The sequence below is a fragment of the Sapajus apella genome, unplaced genomic scaffold (assembly GCF_009761245.1).
Source record: "Sapajus apella isolate SASKATOON/1434 unplaced genomic scaffold, GSC_monkey_1.0 scaffold6, whole genome shotgun sequence".
Taxonomy (NCBI): Eukaryota; Metazoa; Chordata; class Mammalia; order Primates; family Cebidae; genus Sapajus; species Sapajus apella.
In genome coordinates, this window is record NW_022436946.1 from 77,597,771 (window position 1) to 77,624,080 (window position 26,310).

At 39.6% G+C, this 26,310-nt stretch overlaps 1 protein-coding gene across 1 annotated transcript; it reads right to left on the reverse strand.

The window, feature by feature from the left end:
* Positions 1-1,124: 1,124 nt before the first annotated feature.
* SDHAF4 (succinate dehydrogenase complex assembly factor 4) lies at positions 1,125-26,310 on the reverse strand. The gene is made up of 3 exons (XM_032275585.1): positions 26,210-26,310; positions 10,094-10,246; positions 1,125-1,849 (listed from the first exon to the last, which is right to left on the reverse strand). Exons 1-3 carry the CDS (start codon positions 26,271-26,273, stop codon positions 1,740-1,742), a joined length of 327 nt encoding a protein of 108 aa, XP_032131476.1. The 5' UTR covers positions 26,274-26,310; the 3' UTR covers positions 1,125-1,739.

Here is a 26,310-nt window from a genome sequence, read left to right on the forward strand (position 1 = left end):
TTCCAGGCAGCAGTTTTACATGACTAGCAAAAAGGAAACTGCCAAAATAGTTGTATAAACTAGGGGCTGATGAGATCCTGAAAAACCAGAATGTGAGCCAAGTTGGCGAAGACCTACTGGACCCAGCACGGCACTGGATTTGACCTGGGTTTCACCTAGTACCTCGTTATATGCTCATTAACATACTAAAGCACACACAGACCAGTGCCATGACTATTCTGGGAACACTGGCATTTGGTGTAAAAATCGATGGCACCACAATTCCAAGAAATCTTCACCTTTTTCCAGGAATCCTCATGAATATTCTACCTCTTGATTACAGAAACACGTAAAGGTAGAAGCTCTAAACTCCAGAGTGACTCTCTTGAGTATGCCCACACTCCTCTTTCTTGAATGTGTAGTTTTTTGGTTTTTTTTTTTGTTTGTTTGTTTTTTTTTTTTGAGACAGAGTCTCATTCTGTTGCCCAAGCTCGAGTACAGTGTCATAATCTCAGCTCACTACAATCTCCGCCTCCTGGGTTCAAGCGAATCTCATGCCTCAGCCTCCCAAACAGCTGGGACTAAAGGCCCGCACCACCATACCCAGCTAATTTTTGTATTTTTAGTAAAGATGCGGTTTTGCCATGTTGGCCAGGCTGGTCTCAAACTCCTGGCCTCAAGTGATCCACACACCTTGGCCTCCCAAAGTGTTGGTATTACAGATGTGTCACCGCACCCAGCAGAATGTGTACTTTTTCACTTTGCAATAAATCTCCGTACTTTCACTATTTTCCGACTTGTCCTTGAACTCCTTCTCATCATGGTGTCAAAAGCCTGGATATCGGCTGGAGTTGAGGTCCCACCAGTGTTGGGGGACCTCCTCCAGCCTACCAGCATCAGAAGTATTATTATTTCCGCTTATACATAAGATATTGAAGCACAGAGAAGTTAAATAAGTTATCCAAGGTCACATAGCTAGTAAGAGGTAGAGTCAAAATTTGAGCTCAAGTAACTGAGTAAGTAATTAACTGGCTCCAAGTTAAAGATTTTCTGTTATTTTTGTGGTCTCAAACTATAATGCATTATTTAACTCTCATTTTAAAAGCCACTATCCCCTAGTACACAGCAACACAATCATTTTTAAAAAATTATTTTATTTGTGCATTTTGTAAGCAACTAATTTAAACTGAAAAATGATGAAGTAAAGGCCTACAGCTCTAAGAATCATTTCTAGGATGGGCATGGTGACTCATTCCTGTAATCCTAGCACTTTGGGAGGCCGAGGCAGGTGGATCACCTGAGGTCAGGAGTTCGAGATCAGCCTGGCTAACATGGCAAAACCCTGTCACTACTTAAAATACAAAAATTAGCCACGCATGGTGGTGGGTTCCTGTAATCCCAGTACTCAGGAGGCTGAGGCAGGAAAATTGCTTGAACCTGGTGGGGTGGTTGCTGCAGCTGGGATAGTGCCATTCCACTCCAGCCTGGGCAACACAGCGAGGCCATGTCTCAAAAAATAAAATAAAAAAAAATATATATATATATTTCTACACTTATTAAATTAACATATGTTAATGGAAAAATATTTTCCCTTTCCTAATTTATAGCAGCATATTTTCTTCTAAAGCCATCGTATATATATTTAAACACATTATGGAAACTACATGACATGAAGGACATAAAGAAAGAAAATAATCAGAAATAAGTTAATTCAGATGTACGTATTCAGAAAACAATACTGAGGTTAAAGAATATGTGACTTAAAAATCAATACAGCGTCCTTTTCGTTCCCAATCTCCATATCGTGTAGGTTCTGGGCCCCTGGGTCCACCTTTTTCTTTGGTCACTGGATTAACATCATCTGGAAATTCTAAGGAAAATAAGATATAAATAAAGCAGTCAATGGAGGTAGGAAAAGGATTATAGTCTATTTTATTTTATTTATTTATTATTATTTTTGAGATAGAGTCTCATTCTGTCGCCCAGGCTGGATTGCAATGGCGTGATCTGGGCTCACGGCAACCTCTGCCTTCTGGGTTGAAGTGATCTTTCTGCCTCAGCCTCCTGAGTAGCTGGGATTACAGGTGTGTTACAGCAGCCTTGCTAGTTTTTGTATTTTTAGTAGAGATGGGGTTTCACCATGTTGACCAGGCTGGTCTTGAGCTCCTGACCTCAAGTGATCCACCCACCTCGGCCTCCCAAAGTGCTGGGATACAGGTGAGAGTCACTGAGCCCAGCCTATGGTCAATTTTAAAGACAGGGTTGCATGATAGGCTAGATCTTAGTAACCAGGTTACCATATAGGCTTTAAATGAACTGTAAATGTGATTCTTTTTCCTGAGCTTGAGAAGAGAATACAAACTACAAATTCATAAGACCCGAAAGGTCTTGAAATAAGATTACTTTGAAGGAGTCCTTTGACCTAATGCCAGTTTTCTGAACAGTAAAATGGGGAGAACAATCATACTTTCCTCACTGTGTTGATAATTAAACAAGGTAATCCATGTAAAGGGTTTAGCATGGTGCCTGGTGCATAGGAATGCCAATTAATCTTAACTAGATAATTACTGTTCCTCATCACAGGGTTTTGGCTTCAGCAACTGGCTGGCTGATACTGCCATTTATAAGCATAATAGTAATTATTATTCCTAATACCATGTGTCCGTAGTAGGACTCCCCATCATAAGCCAGGCTCAATTCTCAGCACTTTATGCATGCAAATTCATTTAATCTTCCTAATAACCTAGGCGACAAGAACAATTATTGTTCCAATTTTATAGATGAAGAAAATAAGGCAAAAAGGGTTAAGAAAGTTGCTCTGTATCACACAGCTTCTAAATGATAAAACTGAATTTGAATTCAGACATCCTGGCTGCAATCTTGTTCTCAGCCCATACACTGTACTGCTCTGCATATGGAAAAAACAGGAGAGGAATCAACTATCAGACAGAGCTCTAATTCTCTGCTTTGTCCTGTTTTTTGAGATGGAGTCTAGCTCTCTCGCCCAGGCTGGAGTAGTGCAGTGGTGTGATCTTGGCCCACTGCAGCCTCCACCTCCTGGGTTCAAGCAATTTTCCTGCCTCAGCCTCCTGAGTAACTGGGACTATAGGCACACACCACCATGCCCAGCTAATTATTGTATTTTTAGTAGAGATGGGGTTTCACTATGTTGGACAAGCTGGTATCAATCTCCTGACCCTAAATGATCTGCCCACTTCAGCCTCCCACAGTGCGAGATTACAGGCGTGAGCCACTGCACCTGGCCCTTAATTCTTTAACTGTATCTATCTATTTATTTATTTATTTATTGTGGCCACCCTCCCAACACTTCCCATTCCTTCCCACATTTGAATTCTCTTCAGCAATTATCACTAATTTAGTATATTTAAAAAATTGATTATTGTCTGTCTCTCCCACTAAAATGTTAAGCTTCGCTATGGTAAAATTTGTCTGTTTATCCATCGCTGTTTCAGTGTCTGGCCCAACAGAGGATACTTAATACATAACATATGAATGAAGAGATTTCCTCTTATCTTCACGGCAATCCTGTAAGCAGACAGTTTCATTCTTTATTCCACTCTTACTCTGCCAGGCCCTATGCTATGTAAAGATGGGGTAAGGGATACAGTAGTGACCATGAAATACAAGGCCCCTTCTTTCACAGGGTTTACAGAGTACTGAAGCAGGCCAGAAAAAGGGCAAACAAACAAATACGTACAAGAATAACAAACTCTGGCCAGGCTAGAAAGGGAAAGTACAAAGTGCTCCATCATCTCAGTTTCTTCTCACAAGGTCATCCTAAGACAGGTGTTAGAAGGAAACTGAAGCCCAGAGAGCAGAAGCCTCTGAGAGCTCCAGTTCAAACCCAGATCTGCTTCATCCAAACCCCAGGGTCACTTAGGTCTCGTTTACATTCAATCCCTGGAGAAATCAGTTATACTCCTGAGCCACACACACCAAAAGACAACTAGACTTTTGGGGGTATGGGTGTCACACTCCCTCAAGGTGTGTATTCTCTGCTGAGGTCATCATTGTAGCTACTTACAGTAAGCCCAGATGTTTGAACCTATTCTATTGAGGAACCACACTGCTTGGACTCTGGAAGGTGTAGGGGCCAAGGAACAACACCCTTGTTCAACAACCCTTGAACAACAAATCGGAAGGTTTGCTGAAAATCAACTGATAAAAGACAGATTAATAGAAGAAAAGGTATATGGATTTTATTTTATCCTGCATAGCACGGGGGAACTGCAAGAGAATGATTACCCAAACTATATCTCTTTGAAAACTAAATGATCTTCACCAAAATCATAAAGCCCCTCTCTAGGCAAAAGAAAAAGGATACAGATTTTACCCTGAAAATTTTTCAAATATTCATTCTTTTATTATTGTTATATTGTGAATAAACTCTTCCTCATACTCATCATCACTCTGTTTTCTAAAGAATTCCATGCTTTAACTGCAATGCAAGTTGGCTTTTTCCTACTCTATGACTCCCCCCGAAGGTCTAATGGAAGTTCTTCTTTCTCACTCATCTCTGTGGCTCACTGGAGGTCTTAGCTCAAGCTGCCATAACAAAATATCATACCCTAGGTAAACAACAGAAATTTATTTTCTCACAGTTCTGGAGGCTGGTAGGCTGAAATCAGGGTGCTAGCATGGGTGGTTCTCGTGAGTGCTTTCTTCCTGGCTTACAGATGGTTGCCTCTTGCTGTGTCCTCACGTGGCAGAGAAAGAGAGGCAGCAAGCTCTCTGGTATCTCTTCGTATAAGGGCATTATTCCCACCATCAGGAGACTACCATCAGCTTTATTAAAGTATTGTCTGCTTATAATAAAATTCACCCATTTTAAGTACGCAGTTCAGTAAATTTTAACAAATGTTTACAGTCAAGTAAATAACACAAAGTGTAAAACAGTTCCAACCCTTAAAGGGTTACCCTACTCTCAAGATCTAAACCTAATAATCTCCCAAAGGCCCCATCTCCATATACCATCACATGGGGGGTTAGAGCTCCAACAAATGAATTTTGGGGGGACATAATTCAGTCCATAGCACTGGGGAAGAAAGAGCAGGTCAAGATGTCCCTCCTCCTCACCGCTATTTCCAGCCTTTCATTCCAGTGCTCCACCTCTACAGCCTTTCTTTTTGGAATTCTGTAACATTTACTTATCCAATGCTTTTCTCCAGTCTTACAATAAACTCAAAGATTCTTCTATCTTTTTGGATGGGATCAATATCTGGTTCATAGTTTCATCTCTCTCTCCCCATCATCCCTAATATCAACATTCACATTAATGAATCATCACATACCAAGGCTACAGAGGTCACCAATCCCTTTCCTGATGACTTTCATATCTAGTTCTGCCGTCCACTGGAGTTTATTATTTTTCGAGTATGTTCCTTCTCCAAATCCCAGACTCTTGTGAGCACTCTTCTGACCACAAACTCCTGTATTTCCATGTCTCTTCTTCCTCACATTTGTTTAACCTAATTTTTTGCCCTTATAATAACCTACAGTTTTCTGAAACTTTTTGTTCTCACCATTAGCACCCTGGTTCCTGCTCTCGGTGTCGCATTTTAGACTAATGCAACAGAATCCCTCTTCCACATTATACTAAGTGAAAGGAACCAGACACCAAAGATTATATATTGTAGAGTTTGATTTATATAAAATCCTAGAAAGAGCAAAACTACAATGACAAGAGAACAGATCAATGGTTGCTGGGAGGAGGTGGAGAGAGGATGAATTGCGTGGTGCCTCTTTAGGGGACAGAACTATGTTATACTTTGTGTGGTCTCCGTGACTGTAAACATTTGTTCAAACTCACTAGCAGGGCACAGTTGCTCACGCCTGTAATCCCAGCACTTTGGGAGGTTGAGGCAGGTGGATCACAAGGTCAGGAGTTGGAGACCAGCATGGTGAAACCCCATCTCTACTACAAATACAAAAATTCAGGCATGTTGGTGGGTGCCTGTAATCCCAGCTACTCGGGAGGCAGACACAGGAGAATGGCTTGAACCTGGAAGGCAGAGGTTGCAGTAAGCTGAGACTGCACCACTGACTGTAATCCAGACTGGGGCAACGGGGCAAGGCAAGACTCTGTCTCAAAAACAAAAACAAAAACAAACAAAAAAAACCCAACCAACCAACCAACCAAAAAACATCTTACTCAACCATATGTTTAACATGGGTGAATTTTATTATATGCAGATTATATTTAATAAAGCTAATTAAAACAATCTCTATTCAAATACATTTCCTTACTGCTCACTGCATAAAGCCCTTACACTGTAACCTGGCAGTTCAGGCCCTCCCAGATTCGAGCTGAACCTGCATTTCCAGCTTTATATTCGATTAATTCAAGCCTATCCAACTTACAGTCCACGGGCTGCATGTGGCCCAGGATGGCTTTGAAAAGTGGCCTAACACAAATTCATGAGCTTTCTTAAAACATTTTTTTTGTGTAATTTTTTTTTAGTGAATCAGCTATTGTGTTAGTGTATTTTATGTGTGGCCTAAGACAATTTTTCTTCCAACGTGGCCCAGGAAAGCCAAAAGATTGGACACCCCTGTATTAATTGAATATATACATAATTTATGCTGAAGCCAAAGAGGCCCATTAGCTGTGACTTGCAAGTGTTAATGTTCTGCAGCCTCTTTCTCCAGGTATTCTGAGGTATTCTCCTTACCATACCTTATCTACTTATTAATTCTCTTTACCATACCTTATCTACTTATAAAAATTTTAGTTTTCTGGCCGGTCATGGTGGCTCACGCCTGTAACCCCAGCACTTTGGGAGGCCAAGGCAGGTGGATCACCTGAGGTCAGGAGTTCGAGACCATCCTGACCAACATGGTGAAATCCTGTCTCTACTAAAAATACAAAAATTAGGTCATGCATGGTGGCAGGTGCCTGTAATCCCAGCTACTTGGAAGGCTGAGGCAGGAGAATCGCTTGAACCCAGGAGGCAGAGGTTACAGTACACTGAGATCGCACCATGGTACTCCAGCCTGGGTGACAGAGCAAGACTCCATCTCAAAAAAAAAAAAAAAAATTATTTTCCCTAGACCCCAGCTCTCTAGTCTACTTTTCTCTGATCTTTTTGTGTATCTCTCACGCGAGTTAGCAGATGATGTCCTGCTCATAGTTATTTATATCATCTTCCCTTCTTATTCATCTTTATATCAAGCAGGGTGCCTAGCTACATTGTCCTTTATCATCTTAATAATCTACTCTTTTCAAGGAGACAACCTACACAGTTTTCTTAGAATTAAGTAGATACTAGAGGCAGGGAGACAAGACTAGAAGGAAGGAAACAAGGAAGCAGAGAGGCTTGTTAGGAGACCAGTGAGCGACTGACAGCTTGAATTTGGGCCTTATTAGCAGGATGAGTAAGAGGGAATACATTTGAGAGGTGTTAAGAGGGTAGAAGTAACAGGACTTGGTTAGAGATCTGTCACAAGAGACAGGAAGAGGCAGAAGTGAAGTTAATGTTGAACCTAGCATTGCTTAGAAACTGTACTCACAAACATCACCAAATACAGCAGGTGCTCTTCAATCCTTGTTTTATTTGAACAATCCACAGTCTTTGACAGTGTTAACATTTCCTTCTGGAAGTCTCCTGCCTTGATTTCCATTATGCTTTCCTTAGTTTCATTTTGTGTGTGTGTGTGTGTGTGTGTGTGTGTGTGTGTGTGTGTGTGTGTGTGTTTTGTTTTATTTTGTTTTGTTTTTTGAGACAGGGTTTTGCTCTGTTACCCAGGCTAAAGTTCAGTGGCATGAACACATGGCTCAATGCAGCCTCAACCTTCCTGGCTCAAACTATCCTCCTGCTTTAGTCTCCTGAGTAACTGAGACCACAGGCACATACCACCATGCCCAGCCAATTTTAAAAACTTTTTTGTAGAGATGAGGTCTCGCCATGTTACCCAGGCTGGCCTCAACTCCTGGGCTCAAGCAGTCCTCCTGCCTCGGCCTCCCAAAGTGCTGGGATTACAAATGTGAGCCACCATACCTGGCATGCTTTATCTAGTTTCTCACTCTGTTTCTTCAACCATTTCTTCCTGGGCCCCTTTTAAAGATCCTCTGCTTCTGTCCAACACCTAAGTGTATTTGCCAGGCCTCTGTTCTTAGCCCCCTAAGCATTTCTAGGGAGATTTCATATTTCCCTAGTGATACAAAACTTACATTGAATGCCTGCCTACCATTATGTCCAATAGATGATTAGCTTATAAAATGTGTTGCTTTTTGCTTTCTTCTATTTTCATTGTGGTAAAATATATACAACATAGTACTTATCACTTAACCATTTGTAAGCATACAATTCAGCAGTATCAAATACATTCACGGCTAGGTGCAATGGCTCATGCCTGTAATCCCAGCACTTTGGGAAGCTGAAGCAGGTGGATCACCTGAGGTCAGGAGTTCAAGACCAGCCTGGCCAACATGGTGAAACTCCATTTCTATTACAAGTACAACAATGAGCCAGCGTGGTGGTGTACCTGTAATCCCAGCTACTCAGGAGGCTGAGACAGGAGAACTGCATGAACCCAGGAGGCAGAGGTTGCAGTGAGCCAAGATCATGCCGCCACTGCACTCCAGCCTAGGTGAAGAATGAGACTCTATCTCAAAAACAAAAGCAACAACAAAAATATATTCACAGGGTTGTACAACCGTCACCACTATCTATTCCTAAAATGTTTTCATCATCCCCACAATGAACTCTGTACCCACTAAACAGTAACTTCCCCCTTAGTCCCCTGAGTCTCTGATAACCTCTATTCTACTTTCTGTCTCTATGGACTTGTCTATTCTAGGTACTTTATATAAGTGGAATCATTTAATATTTGCCCTTCTGGGTCCAGCTTATTTCACTAAGCATAATGTTTTCAGGGTCCATCCATGTTGTAGCATACATTAAAATTTAATTGCTTTTTATGACTGAATGGTTTTCCACTGTCTATATATGCTACATTTTGCTTAACCATTCATTTGTTCATGAACATCGGGTTGTTTCCACCTTTTGGCTACTGTTAATAATACGATGAACATAGGTATAGAGATATCTGTTCAAGTCCCTGCTTTCAATTCCTTTAGATACACAACTAAGAGTGGAATTGCTGGGTCAAAAGGTAGTTCTATGTGTGACTTTTTGAGGAATAGCTATACTGTTTTCCACAGTGGCCGCAACATTTTACATTCCCAGCAGAAACGCATGAAGGTTTCAATTTCTCCACATCCTTCCCAACACCTGTTATTTTCCACTTTTAACTATTATAGCCATCCTAGTGGGTGTGAAGTAATATCTCATAGTTTTCATTTGCATTTCCCTAATGATAATGATGCTGAACTTCTTTCCATGTGTTTGCTGACCACTTGTACATTTGTATACCTTCTTTGGAGAAATGTCTAATCAAGTACTTTGCTATGTTTGATTTTTTTTTTTGTCAATTATTGGAGTTCACACACACACATATATATATAATATACACATACTATATATTTGTTATTTATCATACCTCATTATTCATATAACAAAATATATAAGTTGAGACTCAAGTGCTTTGCTATTTTTGATTTTTTGTTGAGTTATTGAAGTTCTTTATATATATAATATACACGTTATAGATATATAAAGTGGCTATATTTATTATACCTCATTATTCACATAAGTTAAGACCTTCTTTGACACAAATAACATGATGTTGATGTTATTTGTATCAAAGGTCTTAACTTATGTGAATAAGGAACAATAAATACAGCCACTTTATATATATAATGTGTATATTATACAAATAACATGATGTCATCTGTATCAACAAATATAGTTATATATATTTTGTTATGTGAACTTGTAAATTTTATGTGAATAATGAAGTAAAATAAATAAAACAAACATAATCAAATACCTGTTAGAGTCTTGAAAATCTTTTTTATTAAGAAACCCACATGTATTGTTGGTCAATATGGTGATTTTACTCATTGTTGAAATATGCTTTATTACTAAAGAATTTAAGCAATAACATATTTCTTTTCTTTCATTCATTTTCTCAATAACTAAAACATTTTCCTTGATACTTTAAAAATTGAGAGGTGCTTAGCTATACTTACTTTCCAGTGGTTCTTTCTCTAAGTGGGAACCCTCTGGTGCATCAAAACGACCTTCTGGTAACTTTGGCTTCTTAAGGGACTGTTTGACAAGTTCAGACTTTCCTCCTTGAGAAGAACTTCTTTTCCTCAGAGAATGACACAAAAAGGGTGATCCTAGAAAAGTTGAGATAACAGAAAAATATTATTCCACTTCAAACATTTATAAATTTTATTTATTTGTTTTTAGTTTATACATTCACATTTCTCAAAGTACAAAAAGATACAGAGTGGAAATTCTTCCTTAGGCAGCCATTTCCCTTCCTGGATGACCACCAGTCTGAAAAGAAGGGCTATGAAATAAATTAGTTAACCATTATCAACACTGCAGAAACTTGTATTAAAACATTAATACCTATCTGAAGCAATGCCAAAAAAAAAAAAAAAGGAGTTTGAATATTAAGAGTAACTTAGTGGTACAAACTTTTCAAGGACAATATTTAGGATTCAAATCTTTAAAAGTCACAAGTGGCTATATTTAAATCCTAATTATGGTCCTCTTTTTCTGTCAACTAAAACTTTAAGAATACATCAAGTTGGGCACAGTGGCATGCACCTGTAGTCTTAGTTATGCAGGAGGTTGAAGAGGGAGGATTGCCTGAGTCCAGGAGTTCAACTCTAGTCTGGGTAACATAGTGAGACCATGTCTCTAAAAAAAACATCGTTTTATGGGGAAAGAACTCCCTATTTGATAAATGGTGCTGGGATAGTTGGCAGCTATATGCAGATCAATGAAACTAGACCCCTATCTGTCATCACATACAAAAATTAACTTGAGACGGATTAAAGCTTTAAATGTAAGACCTCAAGCTGCTAGAATCCTACAAGAAAACCTAGGAAACACTATTCTGGACATTAGCCTTGGGAAAGAATTTATACCTAAGTCCTCAAAAGCAATTGCAACAGAAACAAAAATTGCCAAATGGGACCTAATTAAACTGAAAGCTTCTGTACAGTTAAAAAAAAAAAAAAAAAAGGAAACCAAAAAAAAACTATCAACAGAGTGAAGTAAACATACAACTTACAGGACGGGAGAAAATATTTGCAAACTACACATCCGAGAAAAGTCTCATATCCAGAATCCATAAGGAACTTAACAAGCAAACAACCACAAAACTAAAACATAGACAAAAGACATGAAGAGACACTTCTCAAAAGAAAACATACAAGCAGCCAACAAACATATTAAAAAATGCTCCACATCACAATTATTAGATGAATGCAAATTAAAACCACAGTGACAGACCATGTCACATCAGTCAGAATGTCTATTATTAAAAAGTTAAAAAAACAACAGATGCTGGTGAGGCTGTAGAGAAGACGGAATGCTTATATACTGCTAGTGGGAATGTACCTTAGTTCAGCCATTGTGGAAAGCAGTTTGGAGAGTTCTCAAAGTAATTAAAATAGAACTATCATTTCACCCAGCAGTCCTGTTACTGGGTATAAACCCAGATGAAAGCAACTCATTTTTCATTCCAAAAAGACACATCCATGTTCACAAGAGCAAAGACACAGAATCAGCCTAGGTGCCCATCAATGGTGGACTGGATAAAGAAAATGTTGTATATATACACCATCAAATACGATGCAACCATAAAAATAATGAAATAATGTCCTTTGTGGCAACATGCATGCAGCTGGAGGCCATTATCCTAAGGGAACTAATGCAGGAATGGAAAACCAAATATCGCATATTCTCATGTATAGTTCTACAGAGTGAAACACTGGATACTCTGGAACATAAAGAAGGCAACATTAGAAACTGGGTACTACTATGGGGGAGGGAAGGAGGGAGTACAAGGGTTGAAAAACTGACTTTTGGGTCATTACCTTGATGGTGGGATTATTTGTATCCCAAATCTCAGCATCACACATACACCTAGGTAACAAATCTATACATGTATCCCCCGAATCTAAAATAAAACTTGGAATTTTAGAATACACTGGGTGTTTGAAATGTGTAAATGAGATCATTTTCTCTGTAGTTTGTAAAGAGAGTTAAACTTTCAGTGCTATCAAAGTTATCCAAACCCTTCTTGAGATAATGTTCAATAAGGGCAAAACCACAGGGAAAAAAGTGATCTCAGTGTTAAGGGTTTTCGGCCTGCTAAAGAAATTGCTTTAGAAGCAGAAAAATTTGGGAACAAGTTCCAGCTACAGCCCTGTGGCAAGCACAATAGTGGCCTCAAAGATAATCAGAATCCAATACCCAGAATCTGTGAATAGGTTTGGTTACATCGTGAAGAATTTTGGTAGCAGACAGAATTAAGGATGCTAATCAGATGACCTTAAAATAGGGATATTATTCAGGATTACAGGGTGGGTCAACGTAACCACAAGGGTCCTTTAAAATGGAAGAGGGAGTTGGAAGACAGACCTGACCCAATGTTGCTGGCTTTGAAGATGGAGGAAGGGGGCAAGCTAAGGAATGTGGGCAGCCTCCAGAAGCTTAAAGAAAGAAAGAAATGGATGCAGCCTCCAGAAGGAACACAGCTGGTTTTGGCTCAGTGAGACCCCTTTCAGACTCCTGATCTCCAAAACTGTAAAATGTGTTAAGCCACTAAATTTGTGATAATATGTTATAGCAGCAATAGGAAACAAATGCAACCACTTACTAGGGGTTTGACATTGGTCAAGTTTCCCTGTCTGTTTCCTTCCCTCTAAATAGAAAATCACAGTACCTATCACATGAGATTGCTGAATGAATGGGAAAATTTATGCATTTAGTGTAGTGACAAACAGTATCTATTGTTATTTTGATGGAATTATTTGTAAGCTCTTGACAGCACTACATATAATTAGAATGCTTTTTCATTTCACATATCTTTCTCATATTCTAGCCATCACTACATAACCCTACCTCGTTTAAAGAAATAGACACAAATACATATGCATACAGTTAAGATAAATGAATATGTGTATGTCTGTGTATGCGTACACAGTGAGTAAGGACATCAATAACTTGAGCCTAACTCTGGGATGCATAAGTTAATTTGCATAAGGGTTTCTGGTGAAGAACAGAAAACTGTATCCTGGGAAAAGGGAAGAATGGCAAACTCTAAGTTTGCAAAACTGGTCCCTAATATGACCTTGCAGACTTCTTAAAGACTTTATCTGTAGAAAGAGGGTTTACAAGGAATAGTTGAAAGACCAGGTTTCTCAAGGGACTCAGGCCATTGGAAACATAAACAGAACTATTTTTGTAGTCAAGTAGCTGTGACAGAATACGGGGGAAGATAATGCCCCTCATTCCTGTATAGTACAAGATAAGAAGGGACACTGTGCTCCTTGGTACCTGCAGGTTTTACAGCTTTGGACACAGTGTGTGCACATCAGCCTGCCAGGGGTGCTGGTAGTGAAGCACATACAAGTAGTTTCAAAGGGAGATCATAAGAAACAAAGACGTGTCAGATGAGGAGCTAAGCCCAAGGACCACTCCTATTAATTCTGCCTATTAAATAGTATGTGTTCAGCAATAGTAACTGTATTAATGTTCGTATTTCATTTTGGCTATCAGCAGACTTCTGACTACCTCGGCCACACAGGAAATAGCTGACAAACTTAAAGTAAAAGCCATCTTTTAACAGTGTAAGGAAATAACAACCATAAAGCCCAGGTCTTCCACTTCAAGGGGTGGTTTGACTTTATCCAAACCTACTTAGAATTGTGTTTACATGGACAAAATAAACAAGAAGAAAACCTTCTAAAATAAGAAATAATAAAAGCAAAAGAATGACTCTCTCACACATACATACACATATACAAAAACAACACACAACTCTAAGCTTTTGTCTCTGGCAATTTGAGAAATCAGAAATGCCAAAACCCCACAGCCATAAAATACCTAAAAAGGTAAAACAAAATCCCTTCTAAATCAAAGACAGAAGCTTTATGAAAGTAAATGATGATAAACCGAAAAGACAGTCCAGTGAGGTAAACAAACAAAAAGCTACATTTCCTGTCTTTTTTTTTCTTGAGACAAAGTAAAAATATTAGCCACCACGCCCAGTTAATTTTTTATATTTTTAGTAGAGATGGGGTTCCATCATGTTGACCAGGCTAGTCTTTTTTTTTTTTTTTTCAGAGTCTCGCTCTGTCCCACAGGCTGGAGGGCAGTGGCACGATCTCAGCTCATTGCAACCTCCACTTTCCAGATTCAAGTGATTCTTGTGCCTCACCTCTCAAGTAGATGGGATTACAGGCACCCACCAATGCGCCAGGATAATTTTTGTATTTTTAGTAGATAGGGTTTTGCCATGTTGGCCAGGCTGGTATCAAACTCCTGACCTCAAGTGATCCACCTGCTTTGGCCTCCCAAGGTACCGGGATTATAGGTGTGAGCCATGGCACCCCGCCTTCTTGTGTCTTTCTTGACTATAGTTTGGGATATAGAGCTTTGGGGACAGCAGGGAGATGACAGTCTCTTAAGCTCAGGCAAAACAGAAAGCATATTAGAGGCCAGGACTCAAGGGGGCTCACATACTGAGAAAACAAAGTAAACTGGAAGATTTTTGTTATTTTTTGAGACAAGGTCTTGCTCTGTTGCCCAGGCTTGAGTATAGTGGCATAATCATGGCTCACAGCAGCCTTGAACTTCTGGGCTAAGACATCTTCCTGCCTCACCCTCCTCAGTAGCTGGGATTACAGCTATGCTCCACCATGCCCAGCTAATTTTTTTATTTTTTGTAGAGATGGGGGCACAGGGGGAGTCTCACTATGTTGCCCAGACTGGTTTTTAACTCCTGAGCTCAAGCAATCCTCTTGCCTCAGCCTCCCAAAGTGCTGGGATCACAGGTGTGAGCCACCGCACCCAGCTGAAAGATTTAAAACATAGATTAAAAAAACCACCTGGGGATTTTGTTAAAACGTACATTGAGTAGTTTTAGGTGGGACTTGTGATTCTTGAATTTTTAACAAGCTCCCAGGTGATGCTTATGACACTGTTCCAAATACCAAGGAACTAGAAGACAGTTAAAGAAGGAAAAGCATCCACTTTAACCTTGGTTCTGAGTGAAGATGTGAAAAAAAGAAGCCCCTCTGAGATTCTGAAGCCACTGGCTGACCCACATCTGTGTTTAGGCCTAACTACACACTATCTGCATCTTCTGCATCTCCCAGAAATCCCTAATCATTTTTTTTTTTTTGAGATGGAGTCTTGCTCTGTCACCCAGGCTGGAGTGCAGTGATTTGATCTCAGCTTACTGCAACCTCCACCTCCCACTTTCCAGCGATTCTCCTGCCTCAGCCTCTAGAGTAGCTGGGATTACACGTGTGCACCATCATGCCTGACTAATTTCTGTATTTTTAGTAGAGATAGGGTTTCACCATATAGGCCAGGCTGGTCTTGAACTCCTGACCTCAGGTGATTCATCTGCCTTGGCCTCCCGAAGTGCTGGGATTATAGCTGTGAGCCACTGCGCCTGGCCACCCCCACACATCTTATTATAAAGTGGACCCAAGTCTAAAGCTGAAGTGTTCCCAGACACATGGCAGAGGTAGATGCAAATCCTCTCAAGAGATAGAACTCTCCACCCATGTCTCATGGCGGTCTCACAGAGAGAATTCCAAAAAAACATTCAAGGAAACAAAGCCACCACAAACAAGTCAGTAGAATCAATGTACAAAGTAACAGTGGGACACCAAAGATTTTGTATACAGAATTCAGAATACAAAATAACTGGTAAATTTTTTTTAATTCTTTTTTTTTTTTTTCCCCTAGACAGAGTTGCACTCTGTTGACCAGGCTGGAGTGTAGTGAGTGGCATGATCTCAGCTCATTGCAACCTCTGCCTGCCGAGTTTAAGCGATTTTCCTGCCTTAGCCTCCTGAGTAGCTGGGATTTCAGGCATGTGCCACCATGCCTGGCTAATTTTTGTACTTTTAATAGAGATGGGGTTTTGCCATGCAGACCAGTCTGGTCTCAAACTCCTGACCTCAGGTGATCCACCTGCCTCGGCCCCGCAAAGTGCTGGGATTACAGGTGTGAGCCAACTGTGTCCGGCTAGCCTAATCATTTTTCATCGTTCTCTTATTGCTTACATATTTTTGGCTTTGTGAAAGTTTTTTTTTTTTTTAGGCCAGGCGTGGTGACTCACGCCTGTAATTCCAGTACTTTGGGAGGCTGAGGCAGGCAGATCATTTGAGGTCAGGAGTTCCAGATCAGCCTAGCCAACAAGGTGAAGCCCTGTCTCTACTAAAAATAGAAAAAATTAGCTGGGCATGGTGGCAGGTGCCTGTAATCCCAGCAGCTTGGGAGGCTGAGGCAGGAGAATCACTTGAACCCTGGAGGCAGAGGTTGCAGTGAGCTGAGATCATGCCACTGCACTCCAGGCTGGGTGACAGAGCAAGGCTCTGTCTCAACAAAAAAAAAAAAAAAAAGAAAGAAAGAAAAAAAGAAAAACAAAAATGATTAGGCTACCGAGCACGGTGGCTGACCCCTGTAATCCCAGCACTTTGGGAGGCTGAGGTGAGCAGATCACGAGGTTAGGAGTTGGAGACCAGCCTGGCCAACATTGCGAATCCCAGTATCTACCAAAAATACAAAAATTAGCCAGGTGAGGTGGTGGGCGCCTGTAATTCCATCTACTTGGAAGGCTGAGGCATGAAAATCGCTTGAACCTGAGAGGCAGAGGTTGCAGTGAGCTGAGATGTTGCCATTGCACTCCAGCCTGGGTGACAAGAGCAAGACTCCATCTCAAAGAAAAGAAAAATGATTAGGCCAAAAAAAAAAAGAAAAAAAAAATGGAAATTCAGAAATAACAAATCTAAAAATAAAAAGGCCAAGTAGCTGTTTGGGCATAGTGGCTCATGCCTGTAATCCTAGCACTTTGGGAAGCTGAGGTGGGTGGATCACCTGAGGTCAGGGGTTCAAGACCAGCCTGGCCAACATGGTGAGACCTCGTCTCTACTAAAAACACAAAAATCAGTCGGGTGTGGTAGCGTATGCCTGTAATCCCAGCTACTCAGGAGGCTGAGGCAGGAGAATCACTTGAACCCAGGAGGTGAAGGTTGCAGTATGCCACTGCCCTCCAGCCTAGGTGACAAAACAAGGCTCTGTCTCAGAAAGAAAAAAAAAAGACTGAAAGTGTGGTCAGGCGTGGTGGCTCACGCCTGTAACCCCCGCACTTTGGGAGGCCGAGGCAGGCGGATCACAAGGTGAAGAGATCGAGACCATCCTGGCCAACATGGTGAAACCCCATCTCTACTAAAAATACAAAAATTAGCTGGGTGTGGTGGCATATGCCTGTAGTCCCAGCTACTTGGGAGACTGAGGCAGGAGAAGTGCTTGAACCCAGGAGGCAGAGTTTGCAGTGAGCCAAGATTGTGCCACCGCACTCCAGCCTGGCGCCTGGCGACACAGTGAGATTCTGTCTCAAAAAAAAAGGCTGGAAGTGTTGTAAAGCCTTTGGTAAGGCTACTACGAAAAAATGAGGGAAGGTGAAATAAATAATGTGAGAAAAAGAGAGTACATAATTACATGGAGAGCAGGAAATTTAAAAAAAAAAACACAAACTTGGGGCCGGGCGCGGTGGCTCACGCCTGTAATCCCAGCACTTTGGGAGGCTGAGGCGGGTGGATCACGAGGTCAAGAGATCGAGACCATCCTGGTCAACATGGTAAAACCCCGTCTCTACTAAAAATACAAAACATTAGCTGGGCATGGTGGTGCGTGCCTGTAATCCCAGCTACTCAGGAGGCTGAGGCAGGAGAATTGCCTGAACCCGGGAGGCGGAGGTTGCGGTGAGCCGAGATCGCGCCATTGCACTCCAGCCTGGGTAACAAGAGCGAAACTCTGTCTCAAAAAAAACAAAAAAAAAAAAAAAAAAAAAAAAAAAAAACAACACACAAACTTTATGCCTATATATTGAAACAATAAAAAATGAAACGTTCCCAGAAAAAGTTAACTTACTGGAGAGAGAGATCCAAGATGGCTGATCACTAGCAGCTCGGGATTGTAGCTCCCACTGAAAGCGCAGAGAACGAGAGGACTCCACACTTCCAGATCAATTTTTGCTGCTCAGGCACCAGGTGATTCCCAGCGGAGGAGCCCCACGTGTCGCCAGCGCGACTCTTGTGGCCGGTGAGGCGGTTCTTGGTGCAGAGTAAAAGCACCATCAATCTTAAAGCCGCTGTTTTGGCCGGCAGAGTGGGTTGCTCAGATTTTAGCGCCGGGAATCAACAAGTTGGACGTCCATTCAGAAACCCAACTATAAAGACGGTAATTATAAAGACCACAGATGGATAAATCTATAACGAAGGGAAGAAACCAGCCTAAAAAGGCTGAGAATACCCAAAATCAGAACGCCTCTCCCTCTACAGGGGATCACAGTTCCTCATCAGCAACAGAACAAGGCCTGATGGAGAAAAGACTGTGTTCCATTATCAGAAGAAGGCTTTAAAAAGTGGATGATAAGACACTTCTGGGAATTAAAAGAACTTGTTCTAACCCAATGCAAAGAAACTAAGAACTTCGAAGAAAGACTTGACGAAATGTTGACAATAATACACAATTTAGAGAGAAATATAAGTGAATTAATGGAGCTGAAAAACACAACACGAGAACTTCGCAAAGTATGCACAAGTTTTAACAGCCGAATTGATCAAGCAGAAGAAAGGATATCAGAGGTCGAAGACCAACTTAATGAAATAAGATGTGAAGACAAGATTAGAGAAAAAAGGATAAAAAGAAACGAGCAAAGTCTCCAAGAAATATGGGACTCTGTGAAAAGACCTAATCTACGTTTGATAGGTGTACCTGAATGTGATGCAGAAAATCAATCCAAGCTGGAAAATATGCTTCAGGATATTATTCAGGAAAACCTTCCCAACCTAGCAAGGCAGGACAATATTCAACTCCAGGTAATACAGAGAACACCACAAAGATATTCCTCAAGAAGACCAACCTCAAGGCACATAATCACCAGATTCACCAGGGTTGAAATGAAGGAGAAAATACTGAGGGCAGCCAGAGAGAAAGGTCAGGTTACCCATAAAGGGAAGCCTATCAGACTCAAAGCAGATTTCTCAGCAGAAACCCTACAAGCCAGAAGAGAGTGGGAGCCAATATTCAACATTCTTAAAGAAAAGAACTTTCAACCCAGAATTTTACATCCAGCCAAACTAAGTTTCATAAGCGAAGGAAAAATAAAATCTTTTGTGAACAAGCAAGCCCTCATAGATTTCATCACCACCAGGCCTGCTTTACAAGGGCTTCTGAAAAAACCACTACAAACAGAAAGGAACAACCAGTATCAGTCTTTCTAAAAAATACCAAAAAATAAAGAACATCAACATAATTAAGAACTTGTATCAACTAATGGGAAAAACAGCCAGCTAACATTAAAAGGCAATATCAAACTCACATATATTATTATTAATTCAACTAAATCCCCCAATCCAAAGTCACAGGCAGGCAAAAAAAGCCAAAACCCATTGGTATGCTACATCCAGACCCATCTCACATGCAAGGATACACAAAGACTCAAAACAAAGGGATGGAGAAAAATTTACCAACCAAATGGAGAGCAAAAGTAATAAATAAATAGAAAGCAGGAGTTGCAATTTTTGCTGATAAAATAGACTTTAAAGCAACGAAGATCAAAAGAAGCAAAGAAGGATATTACATAATGATAAAAGGATCAATGTAACAAGAAGAGCTAAAGATCCTAAATATATACGTGCCCAATACAGGAATACCCAGATATATAAGACTTATAAAGAGACTTAGACTCCCACACAATAATAGTAGGAGACTTCAACATCAATATCAGACAGATCAATGAGACAGAAAGTTAACATCAGTATCCATGATTTGAACTCAGATCGGGAACAAGTAGACTTAATTAACATTTATAGAACTCTCCACTTTAAATATACAAAATATACACTCTTATCAGTACCACATCACACCTCTTTACAGGTTTAAATGAAATATTGGTTGGCTGCTTGTTAGTTATTTTCTTCCCTCATTTTTTTTTTCCCGTCTCTATTACTAAACACAATTACAGGCATGCCCATTTTTGGACTGCATTCTAGCCCGGGCAATAAAGCAACACCCCAGTTCTCTCTCCCTCTCCCTCTTCCTCATTCTTCCTCTCCTTCATTTTTTTTCTTTTTTTTTATTCTTTCTCTTTCTTCCTTTCTCTCTTTCTTAAAATAAATAAATAAATAAATAACTTCTAAGAAAAAAAAAAAAAGACAAAAACAGGTAGGCCTCTAATGTGAGTGACTAATCCTCTTACATACTGCTTAAATCAGAGAACTGTTGCGCAAGAACTAAAAAAAAAAAAAAATATATATATATAACATACTAAATTTTTAACTATTCTTTTCTCAAATATTAAACAAAGGCTCACTAAATCTAATCACAAGACCTGTCATCAGTGCTTTGTTTGTCAAATAGTTTAGGTTCATAAGCTTTGATCTTTGGGATATATGTTAGAAAAAAAAAATAATAATGGTTACAGTCTCACTGTGTGTTCTATCGTATGTGTGTGTTTTTAAAATTTCTTTCACCCAATAAGACATTTGGAAAATGCACCCATGCTGTTTTATGTGGCAATATTTTTATAATTTTGGTTACCGAGTATTCCATTACATGACTGTGTTGATTTATCCATTTTGCTGTTAGCACATATTTGGGGTATTTCTATTTTTGTCAATTATTAATAATGCTTCTATAAACATGCTGGTACATGTCTTTTGACTCACATACCTATGAATTTCTGCATTCCTATGTGAAATTCTTCATCTTAGGGTAAATATATATATATATATATATATATAGTGCATTAGAAGATACACTTTTCCAAAGTTTATACAAATTTTCACTCCTTCTAGCCCTGTTTTTGAATTCCTATTGCTCTACATCTTTGGGAAAAAAAAAAAAAAAGAAACTTTTTCAAAGTCCTGATGTTTGTAAAAGAAAGGGAGGGAGGGAACATAGTTATACTCAGATTAGTATATATCTTCATATTCACAGTAAATATTAAATTATCTGAGAAATACTAGAAGAATCTGTTAATCAGTTACTTTTTGTTTATGGATCCATAGAGTTGTTATATTTTTTACATTTTTATATTTAATTTCCCTCCCTTCAAAAAAACCTATTTATATATACCTAGCCTGGTTTTTCTCAAGTTACTTCATTAAATCCTTTTTAAGTATTGGATATGTTAATATTTTTTGCTATATTATTTCAAAACACAGCTTCAGATATGCTTCTCTAACTATATTTTCTCAGCAGCTCGTTAACAGTAAAAAAAAAAAAAAAAAAAAGAATATTCCTAACAAAGACACTACTACCAGGAATAATAGTATCTGCAATACAAAAATCATTCATATTCAGTCTTATAAATGGGTTCCAAAGAATCCCTTAAATCAAGAAGTGTTACACTAATTTGATTTACAAAGTGTTTTTGTTCGTTTGTTTGTGTTTTAGGAGTACATATTTTTTAACAAACAAACAAAAAAAAAAAAGAAAAAGTTAACTTACCAAAACTGACTTAGGAAGAGGAAACCTGATAAGTATAATAATTATATAGAAATTAAACAAGTAATTTAAAGTCTTCCCTCGAAGAGAAGAGCAGGTCTAGTTTTGCAGGGGAGTTGTAACAAACCCTCGAGGAATAGATAATTACAATCTTAAACAAAATTTAACAAAGAAAGGAAAAGGGTGAGTAGAATCCCCAATGTATTTCATGAGGCTAGAATAACCTTAATTTTAAACCAGGAAAGGCCGGGCGCGGTGGCTCACACCCGTAATCCCAGACTTTGGGAGGCCGAGGTAGGCGGATTATGTGGTCAGGAGTTTGAGACCAGCCTGGCCAATATGGTGAAACCCTGTCTCTATTAAAAATACAAAAATTATCCGGATGTGGTGGTATGCACCTATAGTCCTAGCTGCTCGGGAGGCTGAGGCAGAAGAATCGCTTGAACCTGGGAGGTAGAGGTTGCAGTGTATAAAAGAAGAAAATTACAGCAAATTTCTAAACAAAATATAAGCACAACAAACACAACATTATATTTAAAAATATAATCACCATAATTCTTTGGAATATTTTCTAGGAATGCCAGTGATTTACCACCTGAAAAATCTGTAACTTACCACCTCAACAGATGAAAGCAGAAAATGATAAACACCCCAGTAAGATGAGAAAAATCAACTCAGTAAACTTCAAGATTTACTCATCATTAAGAAACAAATACAAGGCTGGGCACAGGGGTCACGCCTGTAATCCCAACACTTTGGGAGACCAAGATGGGCAGATCATTTGAGGTCAGGAGTTCAAGACCAGCCTGACCAACATGGTGAAACCTCGTCTCTATTAAAAATACAAAAATTAGCTGGGCGTGGTGGCACACACCTGTAATCCCAGCTACTCAGGAGGCTGAGGCAGGAGAATCGCTTGAACCTGGGAGGTGGAATTTGCAGTGAGCTGAGATCAACGACACTGCACTCCAGCCTGGGTGACAGAGGAGACTCCATCTCAAAAACAAAAACAAAAACAAAAACACAAAAAACAAAACCAAAATCAAATACATAAACAAAATTTTAAAAAAAATCCCAAAATCCTATGTAGAAAGGGACTTCCTTAAACAGAAAAGTGTATAACTGTAGCTAATATCACACCTTTTTTTCCTCATATTTCATGAAATTTTATTTCACGAAGGAAGGGAGCGTAGAAGGCTTGGACTGAAGACCCCCAGTTATGGATCATTAAATCCAGTAAGTAAATGTAAATCCAAAATAAAGAGTTCCAACAACAACAACAAAAAGAAGGTAATTTTTTTTTGTTTAAAAGAACAGAGTTATTTGGGAGATAGCTACAAGTCTTCCCTGAGGATTCGTTTATAAAATATGCCTTAAAAGTTATTAGGAGATGGTGACTTTCAAAAAAAATGTGGCAGATTTAAATGATTCCAATATCATACCTTAATGAAAAAATACAAATGCATTCCCTTTATAATCACAAACAAGATAAATATGCTTGCTGTCATCACTTCTAGTCAACAAGGTGTTGGAAATCTGAGCAAGGAAAGAAAAAGATATAGTGATTATACAGGGAGGCTGAGGGGGGTGGTGGCTCAAGCCTGTAATCCCACCCCTTTGAGAGGCTGAGGCGGGTGGATCATTTGAGGCCAGGAGTTCAAGATCAGCCTGGCTAACACAGCAAAACCCTGACTCTACAAAAAATATAAAAATTAGCCAGGCAGGGCAGCACACACCTGTAATCCCAGGTACTGGGGAGGCTGAGGGAGGAGAATCACTTGATCCTGGAAGGCGGAGGTTGTAGTGAACCAAGATTGCGCCACTGCACTACAGCCTGGGTGATGGAGCAAGACTCCTTCTTAAAAAAAAAGGATTAGACAGGGAGAAACTAGACTGTCACTATTTGTAGATAACATGAATGTCTGAGTAGCAAACTCCCCAAAATCTGCAAGAAAATTATTTAAATTAATAAGGTAATTTAGATACAAAATCATTAAGCATCATGTTTCTATATATAAGCAACAGTCAGAAAATTATAAGATTTATTACAAAGTTATGGTTATGGTTATCATGACATGCAGTATCAGCACAGGAACAGACAAATAGGTCAATGAAATTGAAAAAAGAGCCAAGAAATAAACGTATGCATATATATATAAGTAAAGTTGTTTTATGATGGCTGGCATTATATCAGTAGGGGAAAGGTCGTATAAATGCATGAACCTGGGACAAGGTTTTGATATGGGATTGACATGAAAAAAAAAAAAAGAAACTGGTTTCCTGCCTCACGCCATGTACAAAAATCAATTCCTGGTAGAATAAAGGCTTAAATGTGAAAAGCAAAACTATAAACCTTTGAGAAGAAAATATAGGGGCCTATGTCTATGACTTTAGAGTAGAGAAGGGTTTCTTAGACAAGACCACAAGAAGTAGCAATAAACAAAAGGATCAAGACAAAATTTTACAGATAAAATTAGCAATATCTGTTTTTTTTAAACATCTGTTTATTAAAAAATATCTTTTATATTGAAGCTGCATGATTGCACATGCAGGCCCATTATTCTATTCTGCCTCGCAGTGACAGAAACAAACCACAAAGTGAGATATTTGACACTTAACATAACTAAAAAAGTTTAGTATACAAATACATGTAAAGAATGTAAATCAGAAACAATCTGTTAAGAAAAAAGGCCATGCACAGTGGCTCAAGCCTGTAATCCCAGCACTTTGTGAGGCTGAGGTGGGTAGATCACCTGAGGTCATGGCGAAATTCCGTCTCTATTAAAAATACAAAAAATTAGCTGGGCATGGCGGCAGGTGTCTGTAAGCCCAGCTACTCGAAAGGCTGAGGCAGGAGAATCATTTGAACTCAGGAGGCAGAGGTTTTAGTAAGCTGAGATCTTGTCATTGCACTCCAGCCTGGACATCAAGAATGAAACTCTGTCTCAAAAAAAAAAAAAAAAGAAAGATATTTCACAGTAAGTTATTATTTGAAAAAATGTTTTACCTTCTTTGATCACAGAAAAGCCAAATCACAATGAAATATCATTTCATCACCCTCTAGGCAGCCAAAAATTAAAATTTAAGACAAAACTAAGTTTTGGCAAGTTTGTGGAGCAACAGGAACTCTAATATACTGTTGGTAGAAGTGAAAATTGCTATAGATTTAGAAAATGCGGTTACACTTTGGCATCATATTGTAAAATTCAAAAGACCTATATCATACGCCTGGAATTCCACTCCTTCTACTAATGCACAAGTAATGTACACAAGAATGTGTAGCAGCCAATCTTGGGGTTTCTAGAATTACCCAAACGTCCTTTGAGAAGGGAGTGGAAAATGTTATCATATGTTCACACAGTTGAATTTAATGAATAACTACAACCTCATCTATCAATGTGGATTAATCACAAAACACAGTGTTAGCTGAAAAAAGAAAAGTCAACAATATGACACCACTTCTATGAAGACTAAAAACACAGTTGCACAGTTAGGAAGCAGCACATAGAGACCTTGGCAATGGAGACTATTTCTAAAATTGGAGAATGAGTTCATAGATGCTGGTTGTGCTTCATGGCTTACCTGTGTGCTACATATTTACATATACGTGTGTGTGTATGTATATATATATATGTATCGAATACTTCATAATTGTTTAAAACTAGTGAAAGGGGGATGTTAAAAGAATCTACAAAATTTTAACGTTATTACCTTGAGGTTTGAATAATGTGGGAATTTCACTTTCTGCATTATTCGTTTCTGGACCATTTAACACTTACACAATTAAGTAAAATGTTTGTATTTGGGGAAAATGATTGCACAAAGGAAAACAAACTGCATGGAAATCCAGTGCCATTTACAATGAGGGCAATAATTGTTTTCAACTTACGTAACTTCTCCATGTGTCATAAATTAAAATTATGTTTAGCATAGTCTGGGCTGCTACCTGTAGTATCTTGAGAAAAATTTCCAACAAAAATGGGTTTAAAAATGTTGGTTTTACTGAAAGCATGAATGCTTTTTCTGTACTAACAATTCTGGCTTCATCTAATTTACGTTATACTTATTTGCCTTTGACTCACTTTTGCACTTTTCCCATTTTAAAAACTGTAAACTGCCACAAATCCTTTTCTGCTGGAGGCTGGACCAGGAGCATGCATTCCTGTTAATAATGATGTAAACAATTTTTTTTGGATGTAAATAAGTAAATCAATGACTCCCATTCCTAAAGCGCCTTCTTTTGCATTTTTCTCAGGGATATTAAAGTGTGGTACGCCCTTCGAGCTCCCAAAGGAACAACCAGGAATGTTTATGGTCCTGCAGGGCCACCGCGTGTCCGGCAGGAAGCGGACCTCCGGGCTGGAAGAGCCTTAGCGATCTTCTCGCTCTAGTCCCACCCGAGACCCGGGACGCTGCAGGCACCTGCCCAGGCCACGGGGTGGTCGGCTGAGCGGAAGAAGCTGGACAGCCCCTGGCGCCATCGAACCTTCCGGACACACTCGACTTCCTCCGCCGGAGGCGCCTCTCTCCGCGCATGGACCTTCAAGACCCCGCCCGCGGCCGTGGCCCCGGGGCAAGGTGCTTACTTGCAGTTCTCCACGCGGTGGACGAGACTCGGCAAAGGAACCCGTGAAGCCTTGATGGGGTCATGGCGCCGACTCCCCAAGCTCTGCACAGGCGCAAAGCA

What these genes read in the sequence shown, in the direction of transcription:
- SDHAF4 (XM_032275585.1), bottom strand. Translation starts at nt 26,273, where the DNA reads ATGACCCCATCAAGGCTTCACGGGTTCCTTTGCCGAGTCTCGTCCACC. An exon ending in CACCGCGTGGAGAACTGCAA is followed by an intron (nt 10,247 to 26,209) that starts GTAAGCACCTTG and finishes CAACTTTTCTAG; the next exon opens with GATCACCCTTTTTGTGTCAT. An exon ending in AGAGAAAGAACCACTGGAAA is followed by an intron (nt 1,850 to 10,093) that starts GTAAGTATAGCT and finishes TATTTTCCTTAG; the next exon opens with AATTTCCAGATGATGTTAAT.